This window comes from Columba livia, chromosome 1, assembly GCF_036013475.1.
Source record: "Columba livia isolate bColLiv1 breed racing homer chromosome 1, bColLiv1.pat.W.v2, whole genome shotgun sequence".
NCBI classification, from domain to species: Eukaryota; Metazoa; Chordata; class Aves; order Columbiformes; family Columbidae; genus Columba; species Columba livia.
Window position 1 is genome coordinate 178,464,706 of NC_088602.1, and position 25,690 is coordinate 178,490,395.

Genomic DNA, 25,690 nt, shown 5'->3' on the forward strand with positions numbered 1-25,690 from the left:
TAAACAAACCAACCTGCAAGGATGATCAAATGCTGGAACAAGTTATCCTGACAGGCTGTAGTCTCCATCCTTCTAAATACTCAAAACCCAACTATGCACACTCACCAGCAACCCGCTTTAGGTGATCCTGCTCTGTGCTGTGTGGTCGTAACAAGCGTCTGCAGAGGTCCCATCCAACCTCAGCAATTGTTTCTGCAGTTGTGTCTAAAATGTTTTGCAGTTTGCATGAAACAGCAACAATCAGGGCACCATTTCATCTTCTGTGGAACTAAACTTCCCACTTGAGTCTGGATCCAGTAACTGTTACAGCAGCTATACCTACAAACCTTTGACTAGGGAGCCACATCTCCACTACGTTTGTGAACTGCAGCTGTGGTTGAATCTCACCTTTAACTTCAAGAACGAGAAGAAAATGTGCTTCTCTTGCATTCCTGTGTAACCTCATCTAGGTGTTCCTGCGCTGGCAGGAGGATTGGACTAGATAATGTTTTGAGGTCTCTTTCAATCCCTAACATTCTGTGATCCGTGACAATTATTATAATACCTTATATTTGGAAATAATAGGGAAATGAGACAGCTTACCTCAGTCTTAGGATGAAGCTAGCAGCTCCTTGCTTTCCTCAGACCCACCTAACACGTACAGGAAGAAGACGATGAGCTACACCAATGTTTTGAGCATGGCTCAACCTGGTGAATGGACTCTCACCAGTGCTTAACTAGCTCGCAGATTTGATCTGATAAGCAAAATTGTCAAATTCCTAAAAAGCCAAAGGGTATTACGTACTTGTAAAGTTAAGATTAGATGAGCTAGAATTCCAAGAATTTCAGGAGATGCTCAAAACCAAATGTGGCGGTTTATTAAATTTGGGTTATACATAGCTATTAAACCTAGACCCGAGAGCTGTAGTTCAGGTGTCCATCTTTTAAAATGGTATGATGAAGATCATCAGGTTTGTGACTGTGTATCAAAGATAGTGGAAATGTAAAGATTTTATGAAAAATTTATTCAGCAAGAACAAAACTTCTAGAAACCAAGTCCTAGTCAGACTGAGCAGAACTAAATGTGCATTGAAATGTGCAGATCATTATTTAACAAGTCATTTGGTGTACTAAACTATCTTGCTGGAATAACAGGTGAGGAAACAGTTTTTAGTCTTGTTCATTTACTTTGTTTACTTTCACAGAAGCTGGTTCCTGGAAAGTTTACAAAAACAATTGATGCATTTGATAAAATTACCCCTTCCACCAGAACTCTGCATGCAGACTTTAACTCCATATGTCACAGAACAATCAAATATTAAGGTAATTTTAATGGTTTTTTGCTTTACAAGTTAGCATTGTAACGATCTCTGTTCTGAAAGTCTCTATAAGCACGTTTTGCATCTGTTTTACTGTGTGGGATTCTTCCAAAAGGTTCCAGATCATTGAAGCAGGCATCAAAAACTTCATCCACAGCTTTTTCTGCCGTTTCCTTGCTAACTTTTCTAACAGCCAGAATGGATCGAATTGCTCTGTCTCGTACACACGTCTAAAGTGGGAATTAGATAAAGAAAAACACGTCAGTATTAGTGTAAATAATTTTTTTTCAGATTTTATCAAGTATCGAGTCCTACTACGTATGCAATAATTTTGTATTACAGAAGAGTCAAACAATGCCTGTAACAAGCTTTAAAGTACATTTTTGTTCCATCTGGTGTTTTAGTTCCATCTGTGTGATTTAGTTTTCCAGTCAGGTAAGTAATTGATGTTCCTTAGAAGAGGAATTAAAATATAATTTGGCATTTGTTGTAGGTATCAAGTGTTTGAACAACTTAACTTGAACACAAGAGAAAAATATGCCAGGAAGAAATAGAGAAAAGGACAAATGCCAATTAGTACTTTTGCAATTAAAGGGCTATAAAACACAAAGGAACGACTTCTCTACTGGCCTTCATTTTGATACCACTCTTTACAGCTACTTTTGCTTACATGGTTTGTCTACTAAAACATGAAAAAAAAAGAGAAGATGTAAACATCCCCAGCTACAAGCTAACTGCCACTCTAGCATGAGAAACTAACAGGGACTCAACCCATAGTTTTTATTACTATCAAAAAAAATTAATTCCTGTAAGACTTAACACACATGGTTATTTAGAACCCTTGCCATCCTCCTCCCTTCAGTTTTCAAAGACTTTTTAGAGTTTTACTCACTAATAGCATGTAAGGTATTCCCACTACATTTCCTGGAAATTCTGGGGTGTTTTTGGTTCTTACTAACCACCCACTGTCAGGGTGGTTACACTCTACAATACGACTAAGTATTCAGGAATTTCATTCCAACAAAAATAATAGTAAAAAAACCTTAATATGAATTATTAAAAGTTATGAAAGCTTAATTAAGAGGAAGCAGCAAGTCCATGGCATCTACTTCTTTTTCTGATATTTTCAGCTATGAAAGTGTATAAGGCTGAGATTAAGTAAGTAAAGATGGCTCATGCACTTTAACAACTACAGTCTTTACCTGATGGTGTCCTTTTAATCCAAATTTAAACCTGGCTATTTCATTCATCAGTGTACAGTCTCCACTGAGATTAGCAGCTCGAATCTATTGAGAAAAAAAGGCACACAATCAGAAAACCACATGGAAACACACGATGAAGAAAGCTGTAAGAAATCTTTTTCTTCACTATCTTTCTGGAAGCTGCTGGTAGAGAATATTCCCAGGGCCACATCTGCTTATTAAGTACATATTAACCTTTCTACCTACCCTCTCGGGCTCAATGAACTGCAAAGTATTACTATAGAACCTGTACGTTTCTCCAGGGATCTAGTCTCACATATTCCCGAAGTTTAAATGAATGAGCAGAAGGGATCGTATGTGTGTGTATACATATATCTATGAAGTGCTAAAAGAACATGGCAAGTAATATTCTCCCCAAACTATTTATACCAGAAACTGATACAAGAATCAGTCATAAAGGCAATTACCTTTTGAAGACTACAGCTTCAATACCCAGAAGAACACTAATCCACGTGTTTTAGGAAATGCCACAATTAAATAAGCATTTATGTTTCAGCTTGTTAACTATCTTGTCCTGTGCACTGTGATTTCTTTCGTCTGCGAACTGTACCACACCCTGCCCCCTCAGTGAGGAAACGTAACTAAAACTAGACTTCCTGTAACTAAGAATCACATTGAGAATAAATGTATGGAACATATGAAATGGAAGAATTAAAAAGCTAACAATAAAAGTTGTAACACCATGTTTATATAAAGTAAGTGCCAAAGAACTGAAGCAAACAATCTCAACAAGAGCAAGAACATGCACAATCTTGTTTTAAACATTTTCTCTAATTTTATGTTTGAGGCTTAAATGTTATATACTTCACTGCATAAATGCTCAGAAAAAAATACATAATCATTAATAATTCTGAATTATTTTACTGGGTTCATGTGGCAGGATGTTGGCAGCATGGGGCCTGGTGGGGTGACTTCTGTGAGAGGAGACAAGGGGCTGCCCCCATGTCAGACAGAGCCAGTTCCAGATGGCTTGAAAATGGATCCACTGCTGGCCAAAGCTGAGCTTATCAGTGATGATGGTGGTACCCCAGTAACGACATATCTAAGAAACGGTAAAAAACACTAGATGGCAGCTGTGAGAGAAAGGGGTCAGAGAAAAATGACAGAAACAGCCCCACAGACACCAAGGTCAGTGAAGGAGGAAATGGTTCAGGCACCAGAGATTTCCCCTGCTGCCTCTGGAGAAGACCATGGTGACACACGTCATCTCTCGGCAGTCTGTGAAAGAACACAGCGGAGCAGATATCCTGACTGCGGTCCAAGGAGCACCCCATGCCAAAGCAGATGGACACGAGGAAGAAATTTTTTATAATGAGGGTGGTAAGACAGTGGCACAGGTTGCCCAGAGAGGTGGTAGATGCCCCATCCCCAGAAACATTCAAGACCAGGCTGGGTGGGGCTCTGAGCAACCTGATCTAGTTGGAGGTGTCCCTGCTCATTGCAGAGTGGGGGGACTAGATGACTTTTGAAGGTCCCTTCCAACCAAAACTACTTTGTGATTCTATGACATGCTCTGAAAGAAAATGCAGCCCACGGAGAGCCCACCTAGAGGTTTTCTGGCAGGAACTGTGGCCCGTTGGGAACCCAAGCTGGATCAGGAGTGACCTCACACTGGAGCTGGGGAACAGCACAAGGAGGAAGCAGCAGCAGCAGAGACAAAGTGTTATGAACTGACCACATTCTCTATCCCTCACTCCCCTGTGCAGCTTGTAAGAAAAGGAGATAGAAGAGCCAGGAATGAAACAGCAAAATTGAGCCTAGGAAGAAGGGGAGGTGGAGGGAAGGTATTAGTTTTATTTCTCACTACCCTACTCTCTCACTAATAGGCAATAAATTACATTCATCTTCTCCAAGTTGAGTGTATTTTATCCATGACCTCCATGCCCTTACTTTGATCCATGAGCTGTTTAATCTTATTTTTCTCCCCTGTCCTACTGAGGAGAGAGAGTTGCAGATTGGCTTGGCGGATCCAAGCAAGCCAAGGTCAACCACCCCCTGGCCCCAGTTAAATAGAATGGCTTTACTGATACCCCATAAGGTTACTTCATTAAGTTTTATCTATAAAAAGATAAAGATAATATGTAACTGTGTCTCTCTTCCACAGCAAATATGAAGTAAATAATAAAAAATTTTTATGAAATCCGATTTTTTTTTCTGTACCAAACTCATAATTTTGCTTCTCTCACATACTATTTACAGGCAAAACCTGTGCACATCTTAAGTCTGGAATCAAATACATTCTCATTAAAAACAAAGAAAAAAATCCTACAACTAAAAAGAAAAAACAAAACAAAACAAAGCTATTGTAACATTTTAATATAATTTTATATATTTTTAAAAAACAGTTAAAAAGCCATCTAATTCACACAATAATGTACTTCCATAACACTAATTATAAGGGGATGTTTTTCTGTGACCAAGTGATTTGGACTACATCAGAAACCAAATAAAAGCATGTGAATACACACAAGTTGTGTACACAAGAGAATCTTTACTAGCATGTGCTCAGTTTAATTTCACCTCCTAATGCATCAAATTTTAAGGCCTTTCAAACAGCAAATTCCTTTGTCCGCTGTAACGGACATGGAGTTATAACTATACTATTATAATAGCAACACGACAATAATCAAAAATGTATGTTATAGGAAAAGACAAGTCTGTTGTTAGCCAAAAAAAAAAAAAAACCTAAACAAAAAGGTAGTAACCTTTTTGTTAGTACTACTGTGATAACTACCCACTATACTAAGATTTGTAGGAGAGAAAAAGAACCTCGTAAACTTTTGATTAATGTGTGAATGCGTTTTTACCTCTAACTACTCTCATTTGTTAATATCCACTTTTTGTTATGATCAAACTCACAGTGATCACATTTTACTTTGTATGACACTGACTTATTAATATCTGTGAAAACTAAATATTTGTTTTCTGAATTAAACTGTTCAGATTGACTTAACAGAAAGGACAAAACGTATTAACAGGATTAAACCAAATGAAGTCTGAGTAACAGCATGACTACATAAACGTAAAATATCAGATAATCAGCAGTACTTAATATAACAACAACATTAGAAGCATTTTAACTTACCTCCGAACATGCCAAATGTTTGACATTTTTAAACCAATCAACATGTGCGCGGCAGTGATCAAAAGCATGTATCAATTCATGTGTGACCACCCGGTTCATATGGGATTGTTGGCGAATGTTGTTCTGACACAGAACAATCTGTAGAACAAAAGACAAAGGTTGCCTTTTCACCAAGTTTCAGCATCTCCCTTACTTCTCAGAGACTCAGCACACATCACCTACAGCATTTAGGCTCTTCAGATTAGCATTTTTCAAGGTTAACAGCCTCGTAATTCTGCAGTGGTACCATGGAGCATCTTTCACTTATCTTGTTTTCATGACTTTAACTTAGATATTAGCATTAGTAAATTTAATACTAGTAAGAAAACACTAAAAATTGTAGTCTTTCAAAAGATGTACAGTGCCTACCTGAGATGTAGCAGAATCAAAACCTCCACTAACACAGCCATCACAGTTTTCACAAGAAAAGTGCCGGTCATTGAAGACAGTGCTGAAAGGCCCAAACAAACAAAGTTATAGGAAAGAATTTGAAAAAGACCAGTAACTCCATGTAATAGTGTTGCCACTACATAGAACATGATGGATTAGTTTACATACCAACCAGATTGCTTCATAGCCTCAAGAAGAAGTTGAGCATAGGGATCTAGAAAAACATTGCTGCAATAAATTTCTCTAGACAATGGTTTTGAAAGTCATCTATAATTCAAATACAAAGACAAGTCAGTCTGGTGTTATTTTATTAGTAACAGGCATTAATAGAGTGGCTTACTGTGACAAATGTCTTGAGTAACCTTTGCAGTCAACATAATGTAATGAAAAAGAAACAAATGAAACAAAAAACACTATATCCACTCAAATTTTCATGACAAAAAGGAGAGGACCTGCTGATAGGAAAAAAAAGCCCACAACTACTTTTTATGTTATATTAATTATATTTCCTTTGTCTTAACCAAACCCTCAAGCAGCAGCGCCATCCGGCCGCCCCGGGGGGTCGTGGGCAGAGTGAGTCCTGGACCGGGGGGTGGGCAGCGGCAGGGGAGCAGCTCCAGCCCCCGCAGCGGTTCCCGGAGGCGCCAGGGCCCAAGGTCACCACGCAAGCCACGGCCAAACCGTTCCAGGAGGGCGCACGGCTGTCCCCAGTTCCACTCGGGCGCCCTCCGCTGCGCCAGGGCCGGGCCCGGGCCTGCCGGGAAGCGCTTACTCGTGTCCAGGGTCATCCTCAGCATCAGCTGGCACTTGTTGTGGAACGTGAAGAGGCTGCGGACCAGGAAGCTCTGCGGCTTTTTGTTGCGGTCCGGGAAAAGCCGGTAACCCAAGTCATCCTCCTCCTCTTCCCCCGCCTTCTCCTCGGCCGCCGGCGCAGCAGCTTCTGCCCCGTCCATAATCGGCCCCTGCACCTCCCCACGCCCACGGGCCCCAGCCCCGCCGGCGGGGCAAAGGGCGAGTGACACAGCAGAGCCAATCGCCGGACCCGCTCCCCGACACGTGAGGCGGCGGGGGCGTGGCCAGGCAGTGCTGGGGGCTGCGGACCGGGGGCCGGCAGAGGCAGCGCATGCGCCCATGTGCCGCCGCGCTGCCCCGCCCCCTTCCCCGGGGTTTGTCCCGCTGCGGGGCCGCGGTGCATCCTGGGAGGAGGCTCGGCTGCGCGGGGAGGGCGTCCGGCGGCGGCGGGAAGAGGCGGGACCCGGCGCAGGTGAGGCCGAGGCTGGGCCTGGTCTCCGGTGCTGCCTCTGCGCAGCCTGCGGCTGGCCTGGCCACGCGAGGCGGCAGGCGAGGGGGACCCCGCTCTGAGGGACATCGTCTGTAACGGCGGGCGGTGCGGGGGCGGGTGTCGGAACTCAGACGGGCTGGTTTTGCCCCGGGGCCTCTTCGGCGTGAGCCCGGGCCTCCGGGGCGCGGCCTCGGCTGCCCGCCAGGCCTCCTGGGTAACGCGGCTGCTCCCCTGTGGAGTCGCTGGGCCAAGGCACCCTCGGGCGTTGGGTAAAGCAAGGGAAGGCCCTGGCGCTGAGATTCAAATAAAGTTGCTTTAAAGCGCGTAAGAGCCGCCCTGCCCCGGAGCCTGGGCCAGCGGGGATGAAGGTTGTTGCCAAGCTGTAGGCGGCAAGCAGGCCAGTGCACGGGTGTCAAACTCAATTTCGCCTCGGGGGCCACATCAGCCTTGCGGTTGACTTCAAAGGGCCGAATGCAATTTAGGACTGTATAAATGTAACTGCTTGTAGTTACCCTGGGCTAGTGGGTAACAGGAGCAGGAGTACACCGTAAACTTGTGCAAGACACTTTAGAATGCCAGAAAACAAACAGCTAGATTTAATATTAGATTTTCCCATGTATGAGAATATTATTTTAGTTAGTGATAGCAAAAAGGACAGTTCAGCGGATCACAATGTAGTTTGTTATGCCTTTTGAAGCATCTTGTTCTAGCTACTGTTACCTGAGGTGTGCTAAGTCATACAGAATATTAGGTGTGTCCATGACCAGTTTTCATGAAATGAGCTGGCTAAATATTGTGGAGATAGTTCGGTATGGGGGAACAGTTGTAGGTAGAAAAGTAAAAATAACAAACACCTGAATGGGAAATGAAATGGGAATGAAAAATACCCATTTATTTGGGCTTCACCTAGAGTTTCTTTCAGATTAGTTTCAAACAGGCAAAATATTTAAAATATTTCAGGAAAAATATATTGCTAAGGGTAATCATGTTACCACCTATGCATAGGAGGTAACTAGGGAGAAGCACAGCTTTTGTATCAGGGCATCTGCTCAGCTGCTTACTCCTGAGATCCAAAACCTACTTTTGCTTTGGTCACATTACTTCATTAGTAACATGTAGCATATTTTTCCATATTTTATGAGACTTTGTCTGTAATTATGGACAGTATATTGTATTGCAGAAATCATTAGCTTGGTTTGTCTTGTACGCTTTTATATTTCTATGCTCTTAGGTTATTGTTTCACTGGATGTTAAAAATAATTAAATAAAAATTTGGTCCTTTCTCTCCCTTAGAAGTTGTGTGTACTGTCTCTATAAATAGCTTATATGAGGATTGTAACTGATCCTGAAATTCTTTCAGTCAAGAAGTTATAGTATCAACTGTTCATAACTTTCTTTGTCTAAGTCTGTATTTAGTTCATCGTGAATTACTTATTCAGGATTGTTTTCAAAATAATTTTGTCTTTTTTGTGCTATGGAGTGTACAAATGTGGAGATTTTTTTTTTCAGTTATAACCAAGAGTTTTTTTAAGGTTGCTTTTTACTTGTGACTTGATATTTCTGTGAAAATAAAACATCTTTCATTTAAGACACTACAGTTAAGAAAACAAAATTTATGAAGGCTATTAAGTATTCATAATTATTAAGCAGTATTTTAAGGACTTGGGGGGCTACAGATGTATACAAAGCACATTCAAATAACATTCTGGATTTGTAATTCACTGGACTTGGTAATAAAACACTTCATGTGTTTACTCATTCCTGTCCTAAAAAATGTGTGCATATTTGAGCTCACTTACTGGTAGCAGTTGAAAGTGCTTTTGGGGTTCGTTTGTCAGATGATGTGTTTATGTTCAGATACAAGGCAGAATGTATACCTTAATTGCCTTTTTGTGTTAAAACTTAAATATTAGTGTGTCAAATTTTATTTCATTCCGTTGTCTGGGAAACACTGCAGAAGTTGCTTTAAACTCAGATCACCTTGTTATCATTTTAAGGATTTGCATTGACTTGTTGGGCCCTTTACTTTACACTTAGTTAGGAAAGCATGACTTGGTGTTCCAATATACTTTGTTTTATCTAAAAAATGTGGCTTCTCATTGTTTTTTCAAAGATATTTAAAGTATGTTTCTTCTTAGTCTCTTACTATATTATATTCCTACTGTGCTATTGGGAAGCCTGTCTTACATGTAAGTCAGATTAGTCATTTTGAAGTATCTAGCTTCCTTCAGTACATATTTTCCAGTTCTCTTTATAAAGGTTTTTTTCCTTGAAATTTGACAGATCACAATGAGTTCACCAAATAAAGCACTAGAACTACAGCTGCAAATGAAGCAAAATGCTGAAGAGCTGCAGGATTTTATGAGAGAATTGGAGAGCTGGGAAAAAGATATTAAAGAAGTGGATTCTGAACTCAGGAAACAGAGCGGTGTCCCAGAAGAGGTAAAAATCACAAGTCCAATGTCAATATTAACTCAGCCGTTCATGTGATCATGTTTATAATAATTACTTTTTGCTTCTGCAAAATTACATGTATTGCCTTAAAATATCTGAATAGAAGGTATGAGCTAACCCAGATGACTTGTTCCTCATCTGAAGCAGACCAAAGATTTCTCTGTAAACAGTTCCACCAACAGCTGTGGGGCAGTAGCCTCTGGAGGTGATGGGGCCAGTAAATTTTTAATCAGTTCCAGGTAGATCTAGAATAATATTTATGTTTGTAGCATCAGTATTATTTGTGGCTGACTTTTAACGTATTTATGTTATTATTCACTGATAACTCTGCAGACAGTTGTCTACTGAAGCTTAACTTTATATCCTACATGTAATATCTGCTATTATTATGTATTGAAAGATAGAAAACTTGCTGTCCTTAGTGGTTTTGTAGCATTCCTGAGAATAGCTTGCTGGATGAATTTCTAAAATAAGCCAGTAGACACAGATGCTATATCTAGTTATGGGTATTACAGATTCTTCAGTACAAGTGACTTTCACACATCTGTTTAGTATTAAATTACTTATTTCAATTTAGAATTTGCCACCAATTCGAAATAAAGCTTTTAAGAAAAAGAAGAAAAACAAAAGTAAGCTCCCTTCAAAGATAACCAGCGTGGAAAACAAGAAAAACAAGATCAAGTCTTATGATTATGAAGCATGGGGAAAACTTGATGTGGTGAGTCAGAATATTGGCTTGTTAACTTAGTCCTGTTCCCAGTTGATTATGTCTTAAATAAGATTTTCTTATAGTGCTGGGAGTTCAGTCCGCAGGTCAGTATCTTACTGGGCTGGGTACTACATAAACATAAAAAGCAACTTTCTTCCAAAAAGGTCATATGTTTAAAATTTGGAATATTAAGGAATACTAGTTTTCTGTTCACTGTGCTCTCAACAGCGAATCAAATTTGACTTAAAGGAAAAAGCATGGTTGAACTATAAATCTATTAAAAGGTCATAATTCTAATAGAATATAAGACTAAACATGGTTGGCAGTATTAGAGGATAGGTCTCGGACTTTGAAAGTGTGGAATGCTTCTTGGTAAAGAGGACTTGAGCAGTAGAGATTTTTAAAAATGCACTACTAATTCTCCTCAAGTCTTATTTTATTTTGTATTGTTAAATTATAATGAAGTTAATTTATTTTTATCTGTTGCAGGATAAAATACTTGAAGAACTTGATAAAGAAGATAGTACTCATGATTCTGTATCTCCAGAATCAGACTCAGAGGAAGATGGAATCCATATAGATGCAGAAAAATCTCTTGCAGAGAAGGAAAAGGTTGTAGCATTATAACTGTTTATTATATTTGTTATTTGGGCCAGTTCTGTTTAATATCTTTATCAGTGATCTGGGTGAAGGGATCAAGTGCACCCTCAGTAAGTTTGCAGATGACACCAAGCTGGTCGGGAGTGTTGATCTGCTCAAGGGTGGGAAGGCTCTGCAGAGGAATCCAACCAGGCTGGATTATTGCCATATGGATCACACTGGTGTTTACCTCAACACAAGGGCTGAATGCCCCAAACTAATTCACTGAGAATTTAAGATTAGTTCCTTTGCAAGGCCAGTACATCTGGGAACGATGGGCGAACTTGTCTGTCTTCCCAGCCTTGGTAATGGCAAGTTGGTACCAGTTCAGTGTTACCTTATTTTGCAAGTAGAATACAGCAAAACTTATCTCATGCTTCATTGCCATGTGAGTTACACCAAGTCAGTTGTATGGCAACTTCTGTAGTTCTGAGAAACTTCTTTGTTTACAAACAATCACCTAACACCATATGTCAGTCCATACTTTTCTTCAGTAGGGTTTCTTGGATTTTTTTTTTTTTTTACGGTCTGTGTGGGTGACATCTGCCTTCTTTCCCTGCTGCTGTAGAAATTCCATAATTTATAATCTGCAGTCTGCACTGAGAAACTGAGATGTCTTTGACTATTGTCATGTGGGCTTCAGTGAAGCATTTGATGGCACACAGAGTGAAAATTCTGTCCCAAAGGAGGCAGAAATGAGAATATTTACCTTGGAAAACAAAGATGCCTAATCTGGTTACTAAAAACTCAAAAAAACTTCAGTAATTCTCTTTGGCAATGTAAGCAGTTATTATGTGTGTGTTATAGGTGTCTGGAAATGACCTACAGGTACTGAAATTAGGTGTATAGTAAAACACTCCTATTGCATAAATCTTGAGAAATAATATGGGATACTTGGAATATTTTAGTGAAAAGTAATATTTTACTGTAAAGGAGTACTTTGTGAGAGATGTTAAACAAAAATATTTGAGCATTCTAAAATACAAGATCAAATTTTTTCACCAAAAATTATTAATATGTCTTTGAATGTACAACAATTTGCTAATAAGAGTTTCCTCTGTTTACAGGGTAATAACTACTTTAAACAAGGGAAGTTTGATGAAGCTATAAAATGCTATACTAGAGGAATGCATTATGATCCATACAATCCAGTATTGCCCACAAACAGAGCATCGGCTTTTTATAGAATGAAAAAGTAAGGCTTGTTAAATCCTTAAATATTTTTTTCTTTCAGATGCTATCTTCAGATTTTCTATCTGATTATTTATTATGCTATACTACAGTCTGAGTAAGACTGCTATTGCAACCCACTTTGCAGTTTCAAAGCAAAATAGGAATTGATGGCATAAGGAATCTGGTAGTCTCTCTCATCTTTTTTCCCCCTCTGCTTTCATGCTGGATGTTCACTGTCTTCTGTGTTACAGTGTGAGACTTCAAAAAAAGAAAAGAGAGTGAGATAAAGTTCACTATCTAATTTGCCTTTCAGATTCAGTAATCTCTGAGGCTTTAATTTGTTTTGGGAGAAGAAAGGGCATAGGAGAGTTGGTTATTCTTTCTTTTGCCGCAGAGATTGTTTACCTCTCTTTTCCTTTCCTGTTTTAATGTCTTCTGAATTGAGAGATGTTTAAATACTTGTTCTTTGCCCCTTCTGAAGCATGTAACATTTCCACTTTAAAGAAAACCTTTAAAGCTTCAGAGTAAGCTAACTTGAAGTTTTGTTTTTTGTTACCTAGATGTGTCCAAACTAACTCATTCATATTTTTATAGGTATTCTGTTGCAGAATCTGACTGCAATTTAGCACTTGCTTTAGATAAGAATTACACAAAGGCATATGCCAGAAGAGGGGCTGCTCGCTTTGCTTTGAAAAATCTTCAAGGTGCTAAAGAAGGTGGGTCTTGTTTCAATTCTTCCTTATAATCGATACAAACTGTTCATCTGTCTGCTTGGTTAAAACTTGTGTGATTTGTTTATTTGGTGTAGGAATTTAATTTTCATTTCCTGTAAACAAAGAAATGATATATGACATTCTTCTGGCAAGGTAAAATTCAAACGGCAAGTCTAAATGGTTACTGTAGGCATTAGAAGTTCTATAATAATTCAGTGTTAAATGTTTTAGAATAGTGTGTTCCTTTAATATCTCAGGCTTTTTAGGTAACTACAAAAAAGAGTTCTCTGAAAAGAATGCTATTATTTTATGTTCTGGTTACTAACCTGTAGTTCCTAACTGAAAAATTGTTTTCTGATCTTTTGATAGATTATGAAAAAGTTTTAGAGCTGGATGCAAACAACTTTGAAGCAAAAAATGAACTGAAGAAAATTCATCAGGTAATAAGATTAATAGGTCCTAACATAAGTTAATACAGATATAAACTGAAGAGGGTGTATTAATTTACCACAAGAACTGAATTCAGTGAACTCTTATGTGCTTTTTCTGGCATTTAAACTACCTTGAGGTACAAATCTGTAATTGAGTTTCTTCTGGATTAACTAGCATGTATGCAGACATCAGTGTGATGGTGGGTTATCAAACTAAGACTGGATGTGTGTACTGACATCTGTGTTTTTTTTTAAAAAAATCTTCCCTCAGATGTTTTTCTACCTCCTGTGTTAATGTTTTGTTTGTTTGTTTTGCTTCTGTTTTTTTTTTTTTTTCAGTCGTGCTTAGTATTTTGTAGCAAGGTATCACTACATATGAGAGAACCTCTGTGTTCTCTTGGCTGTAAGGCTGAACCCTTAACCTGCTTGTAGCCCCACTGACTTCTGTGGTCTACCAAAACAGAAAGTAGCTTTATGCCTATGAGGACATAATACTCTACTGCAAGTCTGATGACAGGGAGAGAAGGTTAATTATGATGACCTCAGTAATTATAAGCTCACTCGTCATTACTGTATGAATATGTTTATACCTCTTCACCTGTAGTTTTAAAAGTGCTTGAAAAATTTAGTTTCAGAATGAAGACCCAAAGTCTCCATAATTGAAGAAATAAATTATTTGTGAATTGGAATACATATAAACAGGTTCACTGGGTTATTTGCATTGTGCTTCAGAAATAACATACTTTTTATTTGCCAGTATTCTGACTCGCAGTCCCTCATTGAAATACATTTTTGAGAACAATTTAGAATGATCTCTTCAATTTGCATTCAACTTACAACACAAGCACTTCTGTTAAAATGCTTGGTGATTTTTGCATCTTAAAAGTTCAGAATTTATCACAATTTTATGTTATGAAAATCTGTAAGTGGGAGAAATACTGAGTAAAAAAAATACATCTTTGCAGGCTCTGTCATCAAAAGGAAGTGCAGAACAAAAAGAGCTTGAAGATACAGTCAGACCAGAGTTAACAGATGAAGAGAAGAAGTGCATTGAAGATCAGCAGCTCAAGCAGAAGGCTATTACAGAAAAAGATCTGGTAAGACATAGGTGGTGGAACAGGAGAGAACTAGCAAAGAAAAATGTTGTGTTGTGCTATTAGCTATGCGATTGTGTTGATTAAACTTGGTACTGTCTTGAACTTCGTAAATACAATGTCCTCAATATAACCTTAATTGTTTCCCATTTTGGGCTATATAGGGACCGGAGGGGAACAGTAAGTTCTGTTTGGACTCTTCTGGAAGAATAATTATACAAGGTAGCTTTTACAGCCCAAATTGTACCTGATACATTTTAAATTTATAGCAAAATAAGTAGAACTTGAATTGTATCTTACAGAGATCTCATTTCTCCAATATTATATGCATCTTGACCCCTGCTTGTCCAAGTTGAGTTGTGGACTATTTCCCATGTTTTCAAATCTCTGATTACGTGGTCAAAAGTAGTTATAAAAAGGACTTGAGGGAGTGCAGGCAACATTGACAATAAAAATGTATTTCTGGATACGTGGTCTTGATTCACAGTTAGTTTATTGATTTCTCCATCTCCCTAGTGCTGCAGTTAAGAAATAACATTAGCAACTAAAATGTAATTTTGTTTCTGTTCTCTTTTCTAGCTATTTAACTTCTGACTTTTTATCAATATTCAGATTTCCTACACTGGTTGTAAGAGGTAATTAGTAGGAAGAGAATGAAAGCATACATTAAGTAGGTAAAAGGGAACAAAAGTTTGAAGAGGTCAGGGAAAATAAATTTCAGTCTAGTGCAATACTTTATTGGCAGCAGAGTTGAGTAGTAGCGGACAAGATAACACATGGCTTTATGAGTACAGAGAAGCAAAAAATAGTCTCTTGGAATCAAACAAAAACGTAATGTAATTTTGTTGTATGGAACATTATTTAGAAAATAACAGCAACATTTGGGCCAAACTAATATTTCAGGATAACAGTTTCATAGATGTAGCAGGATAGAGAAGGTTTTGTGCGGCACAGAAAGGCGTCTTGAAAGGGGAATTGTAAAGGCTCAGCTTGCATTTAAATTCAGGAGGTACATAATGACTTATCCTGCACATCAAGGGTAAAGAAAAATCACAAGATACAGACTTATAAGTCTGCACTTGATCTATATGTGTAGCATTTTTTTTTTTAATCCTTGAAGTTCTAGGAAAAAATAAGATATTTTTGTGGTCTGTCTCCAAGCTTAGATATGAAGAAATATGCCATAAATATCTGCCCTGATGTGGGTGTTCTTTGTGATCCATCTTCTTGATATTGTGACCCTGTCTACTAAAAGGGATAAGAAAAACTCATTGTACTAGATCTTTCTCAACGCTATTTTTCTCTAACCTAAATATTACAGGGTAATGGTTATTTCAAAGAAGGAAAGTATGAGGCTGCAATAGAATGTTATACCCGTGGTATAGCCGCAGATGGCACCAACGCGCTTCTGCCAGCTAACAGAGCCATGGCCTATCTGAAGATCGAAAAGTAAGTCGGGTTGCATGGGCTGTACTGTTTCTTTCTTTGTTATGAAGTAGAGTTTCACTGATGTTGAGTTATTGTCGCTCCTAATTCTTTCTAGAATTCAATACAGGGTAAAGGGTAATTTATCCTGTAAGGGAGAGAAAACAACTCAATATGTGTGATCGTACAATGTGTTTCATAGGTAAGAAGTTTCGAGAAAATAGAAACTATGATTTCATACTGATGCTAAAGTTTCATTTTCATTCTTTCATGTGTCTAAAATTCTAGATATTCACCTCTCTCAAAGGACTTGCCAGAAGCTTTATGTCTTTTTTTAACCATAAAACCCAGTCAGCTACTAAATGTTGCACTGTAAAAAGAAGTGGATTATGACTTCTGAATTCAAAGGGAATGGAGGGGAGTTTTTTCTGGAAATGTTCGTATTTTGATGTATTTTTCCTTAACTCCACTAATGGAGATATGAATGTGTAGTTAATTTATTTTTAATTAAGCTTTATTTAAATAATCCAGTAACAGTAGCAAATGCATTCTTTCTAGCAAATGAGAGAAATTTCATGTGATCAATTTTGAAGTCTGGATTTTTTTTGACTTCCCAATGGTATGGTAGTTTAAACCTTTTAAAATGGTAGCATAAGAAGCAGAGAGCTAAGCATTATTTTGGTCTTCTGTTCTAACATGATGTGGTTGGGTATCTGTAGAGACAATATATTGTTCTCAAATTATGAGATAGTAAGATAGGTAGCACAGGTAATATTTCTGACGCAACATCTGTAATTTAGTACTGAAGCCATAGAGGGCATCATAATGCAAATCATGTTCTCAGAGAATCAGGGAAGTGATACTTTAATTGAATTGACCAAGCAAGAAAATTGATTTTGTATGATATATCAGTGTATCATGAGTCTTTACATTTCAAAGAGGACCCAAACATAAAACGAAACAGAAGCTCATTGGTATTCTTATGAACCTCTAGAATTGATAAGAACTGAAAAAAAAAATACTGTTCCTGTAAATTTAATGATACATTGAAGGAAGAGAAGAGGAATGAATGAAAATACTTAAATATGCACATAGTGGAATCATTAATATAACTAATATAACTGGTGTGAAGAAATTTGATCTTACAGTGAAGTAAAGGACTTTAATGCAAGGGCATACTGACTTCTCATTCTTGAAGTAGTTAAAGACAAGTCACAAAAATTCAGATGTAGAGAAATTGTCATTTATGCTTGCTTCTCCTTTCTTGCCTCTTTTTTTTTTTTGGCAGGTTTCTTTGTAATGATATTTATGCTTTTTGGAAGTACAAAACTATGATACTGACTTTCATTTTAAAGCTATTTAGCGTTTAAAGTGGATTCTGGTCTGTCAGGCTTTAAGCATTTATTTTCACAGAGGAAATTAATTTCTCTGTGATGATAAAAAGAGAATTATCAGTTTGCCATGAGATACCAAAAGATAAGGTGAAATTTCAAGGTGCTGGGAATCCATTTTTTGTATGTTTACTTTTATTTTGCATTTTAGCCTAGTGATGTGTATTTACATGTATATAGGTAATTACTTTCTGTCTTCATATTTTAATTGTTTTGGGTAGCTATGTCTTTTCTATTGAAACTGCCTCTTTTGAAACATCATTAATTATGTACTACTCTTTCAATGAGATACGAAGAGGCAGAACAAGACTGTACACAAGCTCTGCTCTTAGATGCCTCCTATTGTAAAGCCTTTGCCAGAAGAGGATCTGCCAGAGTTGCTCTTGGAAAGCTGGAAGAAGCTGTGCAAGGTATGGCTTTGAATTAGCCTAAGTGTGAGAGGTAAAGGATGAGTATAAGGACATTTTGATTTTTTTTTTTTTGTTTTAATCTTCTAATACCAATTAAATCAGTTGCTAACTAATTTAGGCAATGGGGGCAAAAGTTAAGAATGGTGGGGTTCTGTTGTGTTTCATTGAACCTGTGTAAAACTTTTTGTGTTGGTATCCACATGAATGAAAGACAGTTTTGTGTGAAATTACAACTGTTGTTGCTTATGATAAGTAGTAACAAATAGTTCGAAAACTGTGTTTAAAACTAGGTAATGATATAAGCATTATGATGACTTACCTGCCTTTAATTATTTTAGATCTCTGAAAGGAAAACGCAAGGTTTAAAAATCTGTCAGAAGTACTTTCTAACTTGAAATGTCTACAGTTTTTGTATGTTGTTTTTCACTCAGATTTTGAAGCAGTTCTGAAGTTGGAACCTGGAAATAAACAAGCAATAAATGAACTCACTAAAATAAGGAATGTATGTATACTTGTGATTTTTTTTTTTTGTAAGCCTGTAGTAATAGAATTTGAATGTTTTTATTCTTTATTATGTAGTTTTTAACATATCTTATAATTATTCCTCAATTTTTGTATCTTTTGGACAACTTACTATTTTTTTCAGGAATTGGCCGAGAAAGCACAGCAGACTCATCAAGAATATCCCTCGGTATTGATAAAAGAATCAGAAATAAAAAATATAGTGAAAGTGATTGATAATCCATTACACTTGAAATCAACAGTAAGTTGTTTTTTGTGAGTAGCTTTCTATAGTGACAGGAAAATTAGAGCTTAAAGTTAAAATTCACTCCTTGCCTATTTATGTAGACTAACTCCTGATAGATACAGCTTGCCTGTAGAAAGCCCAAAATTTACAGATTTATGCTCTTGATATTTTTCAAGAACATAACTCCAACATTTCCCTGTGTGTGTGACAGTAGCCATGGTGTAGGCATTCAGCCTGCAGTACCACACACAGAAATACGGTGTATGCACGTCTGTAATGTTAAATGGGGTGATAAGTGGGAAAACAGAAAGCAGATTCTGAGATCCTCTAGAGTAGGGATAACCTGGTTTATGAGGGTACGGCAATAAAATGATCATATAAGGCTTCCTGTAGAATGTCATGAAGTTTCTTTTTTTGCCATTTATCTTTATTTAATGTATATCTTCCATGTGCACCACCAGAGATGAAACTGATTATCATGAGATTATTTAAAATGAAACACAGCTGTTTATCTGTGGGCTTTTATATACACTGATGTTGAGGCTAAACACAGGACATGAGGTTTGTGTTCTGTTTAGAAGCCTTTACGAAGAATACCCATTGAAGAAATTGATGATGACACAACAAATAGTGATTTGCCCACCACTACTTCTTCAGTCAGTAACTGGAGGAATTCAATGAGCATTGAAGGAACAGAGAATCTAGATGAAGATGATCAGTTGACTGCAATGGACATTCCAAAAGCAAAGCACTTGAAAATAGAGGAAATCAGTGATGCGTCACCTTTACAGTAAGTATAAAAATTCTGATTCTCTTTTTCTGAGGTAAATGTAGTTGAAGTATAATCTTCATTTTCAGATTTCTACGTGTGATGAGGTATTAAACATATTTTGGAGAATTTGAATGAAAAAGAAAACGTTGAAAGAAACTACAGTTCTTATGACTGCCTCTTTGATCGGGTAGTAATTAAGACAAGTATGATCTATTTAGTGTCGAGTAGAAAACTAGTCTCCTTACATTTCAAATATTAAAAAGTTCATAGTATTTCCTATATGCCATACTCTATTTCTTGTGCACTTCATCTTCCCTAGCTATGAATTTTATTTGTCACGTTTTAGAGTAGATGCTGAGCAGAGTTCAAACACTCTTTTCACACCAGTTGTGTGAGAGAAAAGGAGCAGGCGAGAGTGTCACCGTCTCACTCTTTTTCATGCTGAGCAGGCAGCTGATAACTTCAGGTTTGGTCAGAGTTCCCAAGTTCCACTGTGTTAGCTGAGCAAACTCAAGTCTGGTTGACTTAAACTAGGCTGAAGTATAGAAGCTACTGGCCTGACTTAATCCTGCTAAGTGTTGGAACTCTACTTGTCCGCTTAGGAGAGCACTGTATGCGTTGGCATCATCTCAGTTCTGCTAATAGTAAATACGTTTTATGGAATTCTGATGGAAGAATTTATATAAGAAACACAAACACCAGCCTTTTCCAACTCAGTCAGATGGATTTACTGTGAAGTGTTGAAGAAAAAAATATATATCTTAGCTGGTTTATAACTTCTGAAAAATAAGTGGACTTAACTGACAAATTATAGGACAAAAAATAGCTCCACTGTAATCAGTGTTGAAAACAGTTTGTTCATTGGACATGGTTATTGTTTTGCATTGTGAAATTGCAGAAAATGTAATATTTTTTTCAGTTGTGTATGGTAGCAATCATACCATAAAATGCAGTTATTTCCAGAAACAGAGAAAGGCTGAGCATATTTGTAAGTATTTGCAGATGTGTGTTTTTTCAGAAAAGATTAATTTGAGTATCAAACTTCCATAATTTGAAGGGTTTTTTAGATACCTGCTTGAACTGAAATACATTATTTTTAAAACTTTTGGTACTATTTTAGATTTTTTTAAGGAACTGAAGGGTCTCCAGTTAGGAGGTCTCAGTGTAGGATTTTATTAAATGTTTTCTTGGTTATGTTTTTCAAAATCTCTTTGCAGGCATCATGCTAGTGTGAAAGGAATTTCATCGGTGTTGCATCCATCTTTCCCTGTGAACAAAGAGCGAGAGAAAGAAATCAAAAGGTCATTCAGCCCTGCTTCTCCAGTCCCTGCCATTCCTGCAAATTCTTTCCAGCTTGAGTCTGACTTCAGGAAGTTAAAAGACTGCCCAGAACATATGTACTTGTACCTGAAGGTATGAGACGTAGTATTGATTAAGCGTGCTTGGACAGTTTCTTCAAACTGACATGGAGGAAACAGCACAGACTTAGGTGGAAAGGTTCGCGGTGTCTTAACAGTGTACAACAGTCACTTTTGTTAATTGTCCTCACGTAATGCTAAGGACTTTGATCCACATTTCAGTATTTGTCCTCTTGTACCTGGCTTTCCACGTACCTCGCCTTGAGTAGAGTCTCCGCATAATCTGTCTCTTCTTTCAAGTGTAGACCCTGATTCTGTAAAGAGTTACATGCACAAGTAGCAAATTGTAGTTTTTCAAATGAACGCTTCTAGGGTAGTTAGACATAGCAACATTCTTATCTCTTTAGACTGGAAAATGGTTGAAACACATCTACTTAATGTGTACTTCTGCTTATGTATATTTTGTAAAAAATCGCTTAGAATTCTTTTAAAAGAGATTAGCTATTTTGACCAAAAAAAAAGTAATGTTTAGTGTCAAATAGTGCAAGGGATTTGTTTTTGTTGTTTTGGTTTGGGTTGGTTTTGGGTTTGTTGTGTTTTGGTTTTTTTGTTTTTTCATGTATTTAGCATTGTTCAAGCTATCCTAAAAACTCATTTCTAATTCTTATGACTCAACTGTATTTTTTTTTTGCCTAAAAGTAACACTTTTTTAAATTTTTCCAAAGCAAATAGAGCCTTCGCTTTATCCAAAACTGTTCCAGAAATCCTTAGATCCAGATTTGTTTAACCAGATACTGAAAATTCTACATGATTTCTACATTGAGTAAGTTTAACTCCTTCTTTGTTTTACATTGCTTATTACTATTCTGATTTTTTGCCTTTTTTTGTTTTTTTTTTTTTTTTTTTTTTTTTTGTTTGTTTGTTTTTTTTTGGTTTTTTTTTTGGTTTTTTTTGTCCCTAGCCCCACCATTGGGCTTACAAAATCATTTCCAGCATGCAGCATTACATGAGCATCATGCAATAATTGGAATGATTCAATTATTCCTTCTAAAGAAATTAAACATATCCTGCAAAATCATATAGGAAAGAAGTAAAGAAATAAATAGCCTTTATTGTATGTTGTTAATCGGTTCTGCTAAATAGCATCGGAAACTGTATATTAGACTGCATGAAAAAGATTTTCATTACATTACTGTGCACGTTCTGTTATCACATATAATTGCACAGTATTACCTTTCTGTATTAACTTTCTAATGCTGAGAAATGCAGCGGGTTTCATTTTTGTGCGATGCTTGTTGTGATGCATTCCAGCTTGTATTTTTAATTACCTGCTAGCATTTAAAGCAGCCTGTAGTAAATGTGTATTGGAGCTACAAGTTCTGATTGTTACAAATACTAACAAGGCAGGACCTGACAAGTATTTTTTGAATTTCTGTCCAAGCTACCATTTGAGTCTTAAAGTACATTTTGCCTGTCAGAGGTAGTGTACCGCTTCTCTGAATTACTCTGTCTGAGAGCACACACTCAGAATGTTTTTAGGGTGTTGATTTACGTTTGCTTTTCTCCATAAAACAATGTTAGCCATTTTCTCGCTTTCTTTAAAAGTAAATATCCATCATGTGGGTGGAACATGACATCTTAAAGAGATGTAGTCCTGCATTTGGTGGTATGACATATAAAGGCTAGGAAGTTGAAATTGTCTGCAGTAAGGTAAAAGCCATTTCTTCTGGAGGGAAACAGGACAAGTTATGAAAGAAAAATACTATTTCTTGTTAGTATTTGTAACAAAGACAGTGTCTGTTTACTGTGGACCAGAAAAATGTAAAATTAACGCAATCTGGGCATTTTCTGTATAGATAAAAATGATGGTAACTTTAACGCGGTGCTTTTTCCTGAGTTTCCTGTGACCACTTGCCCTCACATACCCCGATATGTGTAAAAATGTTGACGTTATGGCAAGCTGTAAGCATTAAATAGCTATTCTGTACATGAACAGCTGTCAGATTGCATCAGTCTAGGTTTTTATATTTCTTCACTCTTGCTCTATATCAGAATGATGTTTGCATAAAGATTTCTGGATGTTGACTTGCTTTGTGGGTGGAAGAATGAACAGGAAAGATGAGAAAGGCAGGGAATATGAGAGAGAGAGAGAGAGAGAGAGAAGGGAATTCCATTGGTCCTTTAATTTCTTGTTCCTGAAGTCTTTAATATTGCTTGCAGCTACTGAATCTAATCAAGAGTAGTTATTTTTATATTTCTAATAATCTTCTTTAGGAAAGAGGAGCCATCACTCATCCTTGAAATCCTCCAGAGGCTATCTGAATTAAAAAGATTTGATATGGCGGTAATGTTTATGTCAGGCTCAGAGAAAAAAAGTAAGTAATTCAGTAGTGTCTTTTTAAACTTCATTTGTGATATTGTAGAATCTAGTGCTATTCTTGTTGTTAAGTCCATGTAATAATCAGATAAGATTAGTTAGTTGTCCAGATTTTTGATTGTTTTAGAAGTTAATATGAGTGTCATGTAATTTTTCTTTATCTTTTAATTCCTTATTAATTGTTGAAAACTACACCTAAATAATCTTGTTTCTATCGGTAATACCACTGCATTTTAGTCTGATAAAGCAGGTTCTCTAGCATGTCAGTTTGTAGCTGGTAATGTTGCAAATATATGAACTTGTATGAAATCTCTTATCTGAGATGCAAGATATCCAAATTACATAGTTTCCACAGTTTACAACCATTTCTTGGCAATCCTGACTTTACTGTTGGCAAAAAGAATGCAGACATCTCTAAACCACTCAGCCTGGTCATCTGTCCTGTTCTTGAGGCATCACTTAAAATTAGTTCGCAATTCGGGATGACATTGGCTGGAGTTCATGATTTACAAAAGTAGGTTTTGTCTCAAACATCTTCTTTATTTAGCATACCAGAAGAGCTATGTAACAGTGAGACACTTATAAGCAGAACATTTATTTGGGACAAAATAATGTCAAATTTACTGTCTACAGATGAGTTTCACTTATAACCATTATACTTTCAAAATTTTGATATCTGAATCTCCTTAAAATAAAATTACTTGTTTTACTTAACTGAAGTACAAGTAAATTCCTCTTATGAATTGCATTCACACCTTTAACCTGATGTAAGTTTTATCTGCCATCTGGCTCTTTTATCCGCTGCATTTAATGGTATAGTGCCAAGATAGTAAACAAAATAAAAGCTGTCTGTTTATGTTGTCAGGATTATGTACCTGTTTACAGAAGTGTTACTAGGCAGCTCATGGGCACCAAAACAAAGTGAGATCTTCCCTTTGCTACTTTTTTTCATCCTCTCAGTAGTTCTGAAAATTTACTTGTATTTCAGCTATATAATCCAACTCTTACTGTCACTGAGGAAAGAACTGGACTAATTTACCTTAAGACTGTGAACTGCAAAAATAAGTTTATGATGGGATTTTCTTTTACAGTCACACAGGCATTGTTCAATCATGTGAACCACATGGGACTGAGAGATACTTCTGTTGAAGAACTGGAGAAGAAATACGGCATTTTCTCTCAGTGAGATGACTGATGTACATTTCTGTTTATGCACTTCTTTCATGCGAAAATCAGCTGAAGAAGCCTATAAAGACTGGAATTTTGTTGCTTTTGTATAAATAATGAAACTATTAAACATGGTTTAGCCAAATGGCAAGTGCCTGAAGAGGTAATTATCTAGTTCTGCAGGTACATTTGCTTTCCAGCACCTGAAACAATACAGATTTACATTGACTTCAGTAGAATCTGTTTGCCTAAAAAGCAATTGGGCAGATTGCCATTCAAGATTTGTAGATAGATATCTGTATTAAAAGGAAGAAAAAATATTTATAAACATGTTGTTGGTAAGAATCAAATGGTGTATATTACAAATGTGCATGTTTTTTATTTTTGAAAATAAACTGAATGTGAAGTGAAGATAGTAATTTTTTAAGGAATTCTTTTTTTATTAAGGTGCCTAAATAATTTTTCTTTAAGGATACACCACATCAGAACATGTAATGTGCAAAGCAAACCTGAGTTATGATGGCCAAATAATTCTAGAATTCTTTTATTTGAGTTTACCCAAAAGCTTAGTTTTAGCATTGACAGCTGAGATACTCCCGTGAAGCTCAACTGTAATCGAAGAATAGAAGGAAGCCAAATACTGTAGAATTAAACTAAAAGGGAAAAACACTTTTTGTCTTTTTTGGTGAGTACTTTTAAAATAATCTCATGAAATTTACCTTTTGGGTCAGTTATTCCTAGGCTCATAAAGCCCTTAGGAAGCCTCAGGAAGCTTAAGCAGAATACCTTTCCAGTATGACAAAGACAAAGGCATGAGATCGCCTGAAATTCGTAGATGAGATAAGAAATAACATCAGGCACAATACACTATTCATATTAATCACATGTCCAGAAGGAAAAAAACGGCACTTGTCAAGTATACTGTAAGATTTAACTATAGTATCCAAGTAATGGCATCTAAAAATTTACCTGTGTCTTTAGGCTTGACTGCTCTCTCATTCATCCTGCTCATACTAATATTCTCTCAACTTGTTTTCATCCTGATTCAGCCTTTGTGCTTTACTGATGCTTCTCTATGGAAGCCTTCTGACATTAATGCTTTTGTTTTGGTAGTTGTACTCTTTTTTGGAGGAATGGCAGCTGTAGCATTCAAAAAGACTTAAAACTTCCAAGATTGCTTAATAAATAGGAAAAGGTATGAAGTAGTCAGTATTAAAAAAACTCATTTTAAAACATTTGCAGCTGTGTAATGTCCTAGTTCAGATATAATCCAGTTAAAAAAAAAATGTAACTGAGCTACATCCTTGGGCAGGGTCGCAGCTGACAGAATGGAGACTAGATGCCTGAGGTAGCTTCCAGTTAGCCCTGGAACTGAGCACTGGAAGAATAGCTGGTGTTATTGGGAAATGGAAGAGATTTTGTGTAATGCTGCAGCTTACCTACAGTATGAACTGTTATTATTAGTTATGTCCC

General features: G+C 37.0%; 2 protein-coding genes across 5 annotated transcripts; one reads left to right on the forward strand and one right to left on the reverse strand.

Annotated features, from left to right (window-relative positions):
* Positions 1-822: 822 nt before the first annotated feature.
* ATP23 (ATP23 metallopeptidase and ATP synthase assembly factor homolog) lies at positions 823-7,207 on the reverse strand. Of its 2 annotated transcripts, none has more exons than XM_005499920.3 (6): positions 6,847-7,207; positions 6,243-6,288; positions 6,054-6,135; positions 5,646-5,783; positions 2,501-2,584; positions 823-1,528 (listed from the first exon to the last, which is right to left on the reverse strand). In XM_005499920.3, the coding sequence occupies exons 1-6, from the start codon at positions 7,205-7,207 to the stop codon at positions 1,325-1,327; spliced, it is 915 nt and encodes a 304-aa protein (XP_005499977.2). In that variant the 3' UTR covers positions 823-1,324. The 2 variants fall into 2 exon arrangements, with proteins under 2 accessions (XP_005499977.2, XP_021139773.1); XM_021284098.2 differs by having other exon boundaries at positions 986-1,528; positions 6,243-6,341; positions 6,847-7,033.
* On the forward strand, positions 7,185-24,628 carry RPAP3 (RNA polymerase II associated protein 3). Of its 3 annotated transcripts, none has more exons than XM_065048594.1 (17): positions 7,185-7,338; positions 9,640-9,798; positions 10,388-10,528; positions 11,009-11,131; positions 12,226-12,353; positions 12,926-13,047; positions 13,414-13,484; positions 14,441-14,572; positions 15,891-16,018; positions 17,674-17,795; positions 18,227-18,297; positions 18,442-18,558; positions 19,122-19,333; positions 20,533-20,728; positions 21,399-21,496; positions 22,948-23,048; positions 24,142-24,628. In XM_065048594.1, the coding sequence occupies exons 1-17, from the start codon at positions 7,198-7,200 to the stop codon at positions 24,234-24,236; spliced, it is 2,157 nt and encodes a 718-aa protein (XP_064904666.1). In that variant the 5' UTR covers positions 7,185-7,197; the 3' UTR covers positions 24,237-24,628. The 3 variants fall into 3 exon arrangements, with proteins under 3 accessions (XP_064904666.1, XP_013227248.2, XP_064904667.1); XM_013371794.3 differs by lacking the exon at positions 7,185-7,338 and adding an exon at positions 7,341-7,753; XM_065048595.1 differs by lacking the exon at positions 7,185-7,338 and adding an exon at positions 7,345-7,570.
* Positions 24,629-25,690: the final 1,062 nt, after the last annotated feature.

What these genes read in the sequence shown, in the direction of transcription:
- RPAP3 (XM_065048594.1), top strand. Translation starts at nt 7,198, where the DNA reads ATGCGCCCATGTGCCGCCGCGCTGCCCCGCCCCCTTCCCCGGGGTTTG. An exon ending in CTCTTGCAGAGAAGGAAAAG is followed by an intron (nt 11,132 to 12,225) that starts GTTGTAGCATTA and finishes CTCTGTTTACAG; the next exon opens with GGTAATAACTACTTTAAACA. An exon ending in AACTGAAGAAAATTCATCAG is followed by an intron (nt 13,485 to 14,440) that starts GTAATAAGATTA and finishes ACATCTTTGCAG; the next exon opens with GCTCTGTCATCAAAAGGAAG.
- ATP23 (XM_005499920.3), bottom strand. Translation starts at nt 7,207, where the DNA reads ATGGGCGCATGCGCTGCCTCTGCCGGCCCCCGGTCCGCAGCCCCCAGC. An exon ending in GAGGATGACCCTGGACACGA is followed by an intron (nt 6,289 to 6,846) that starts GTAAGCGCTTCC and finishes ATGTTTTTCTAG; the next exon opens with ATCCCTATGCTCAACTTCTT. An exon ending in AACATTTGGCATGTTCGGAG is followed by an intron (nt 2,585 to 5,645) that starts GTAAGTTAAAAT and finishes TTTTCTCAATAG; the next exon opens with ATTCGAGCTGCTAATCTCAG.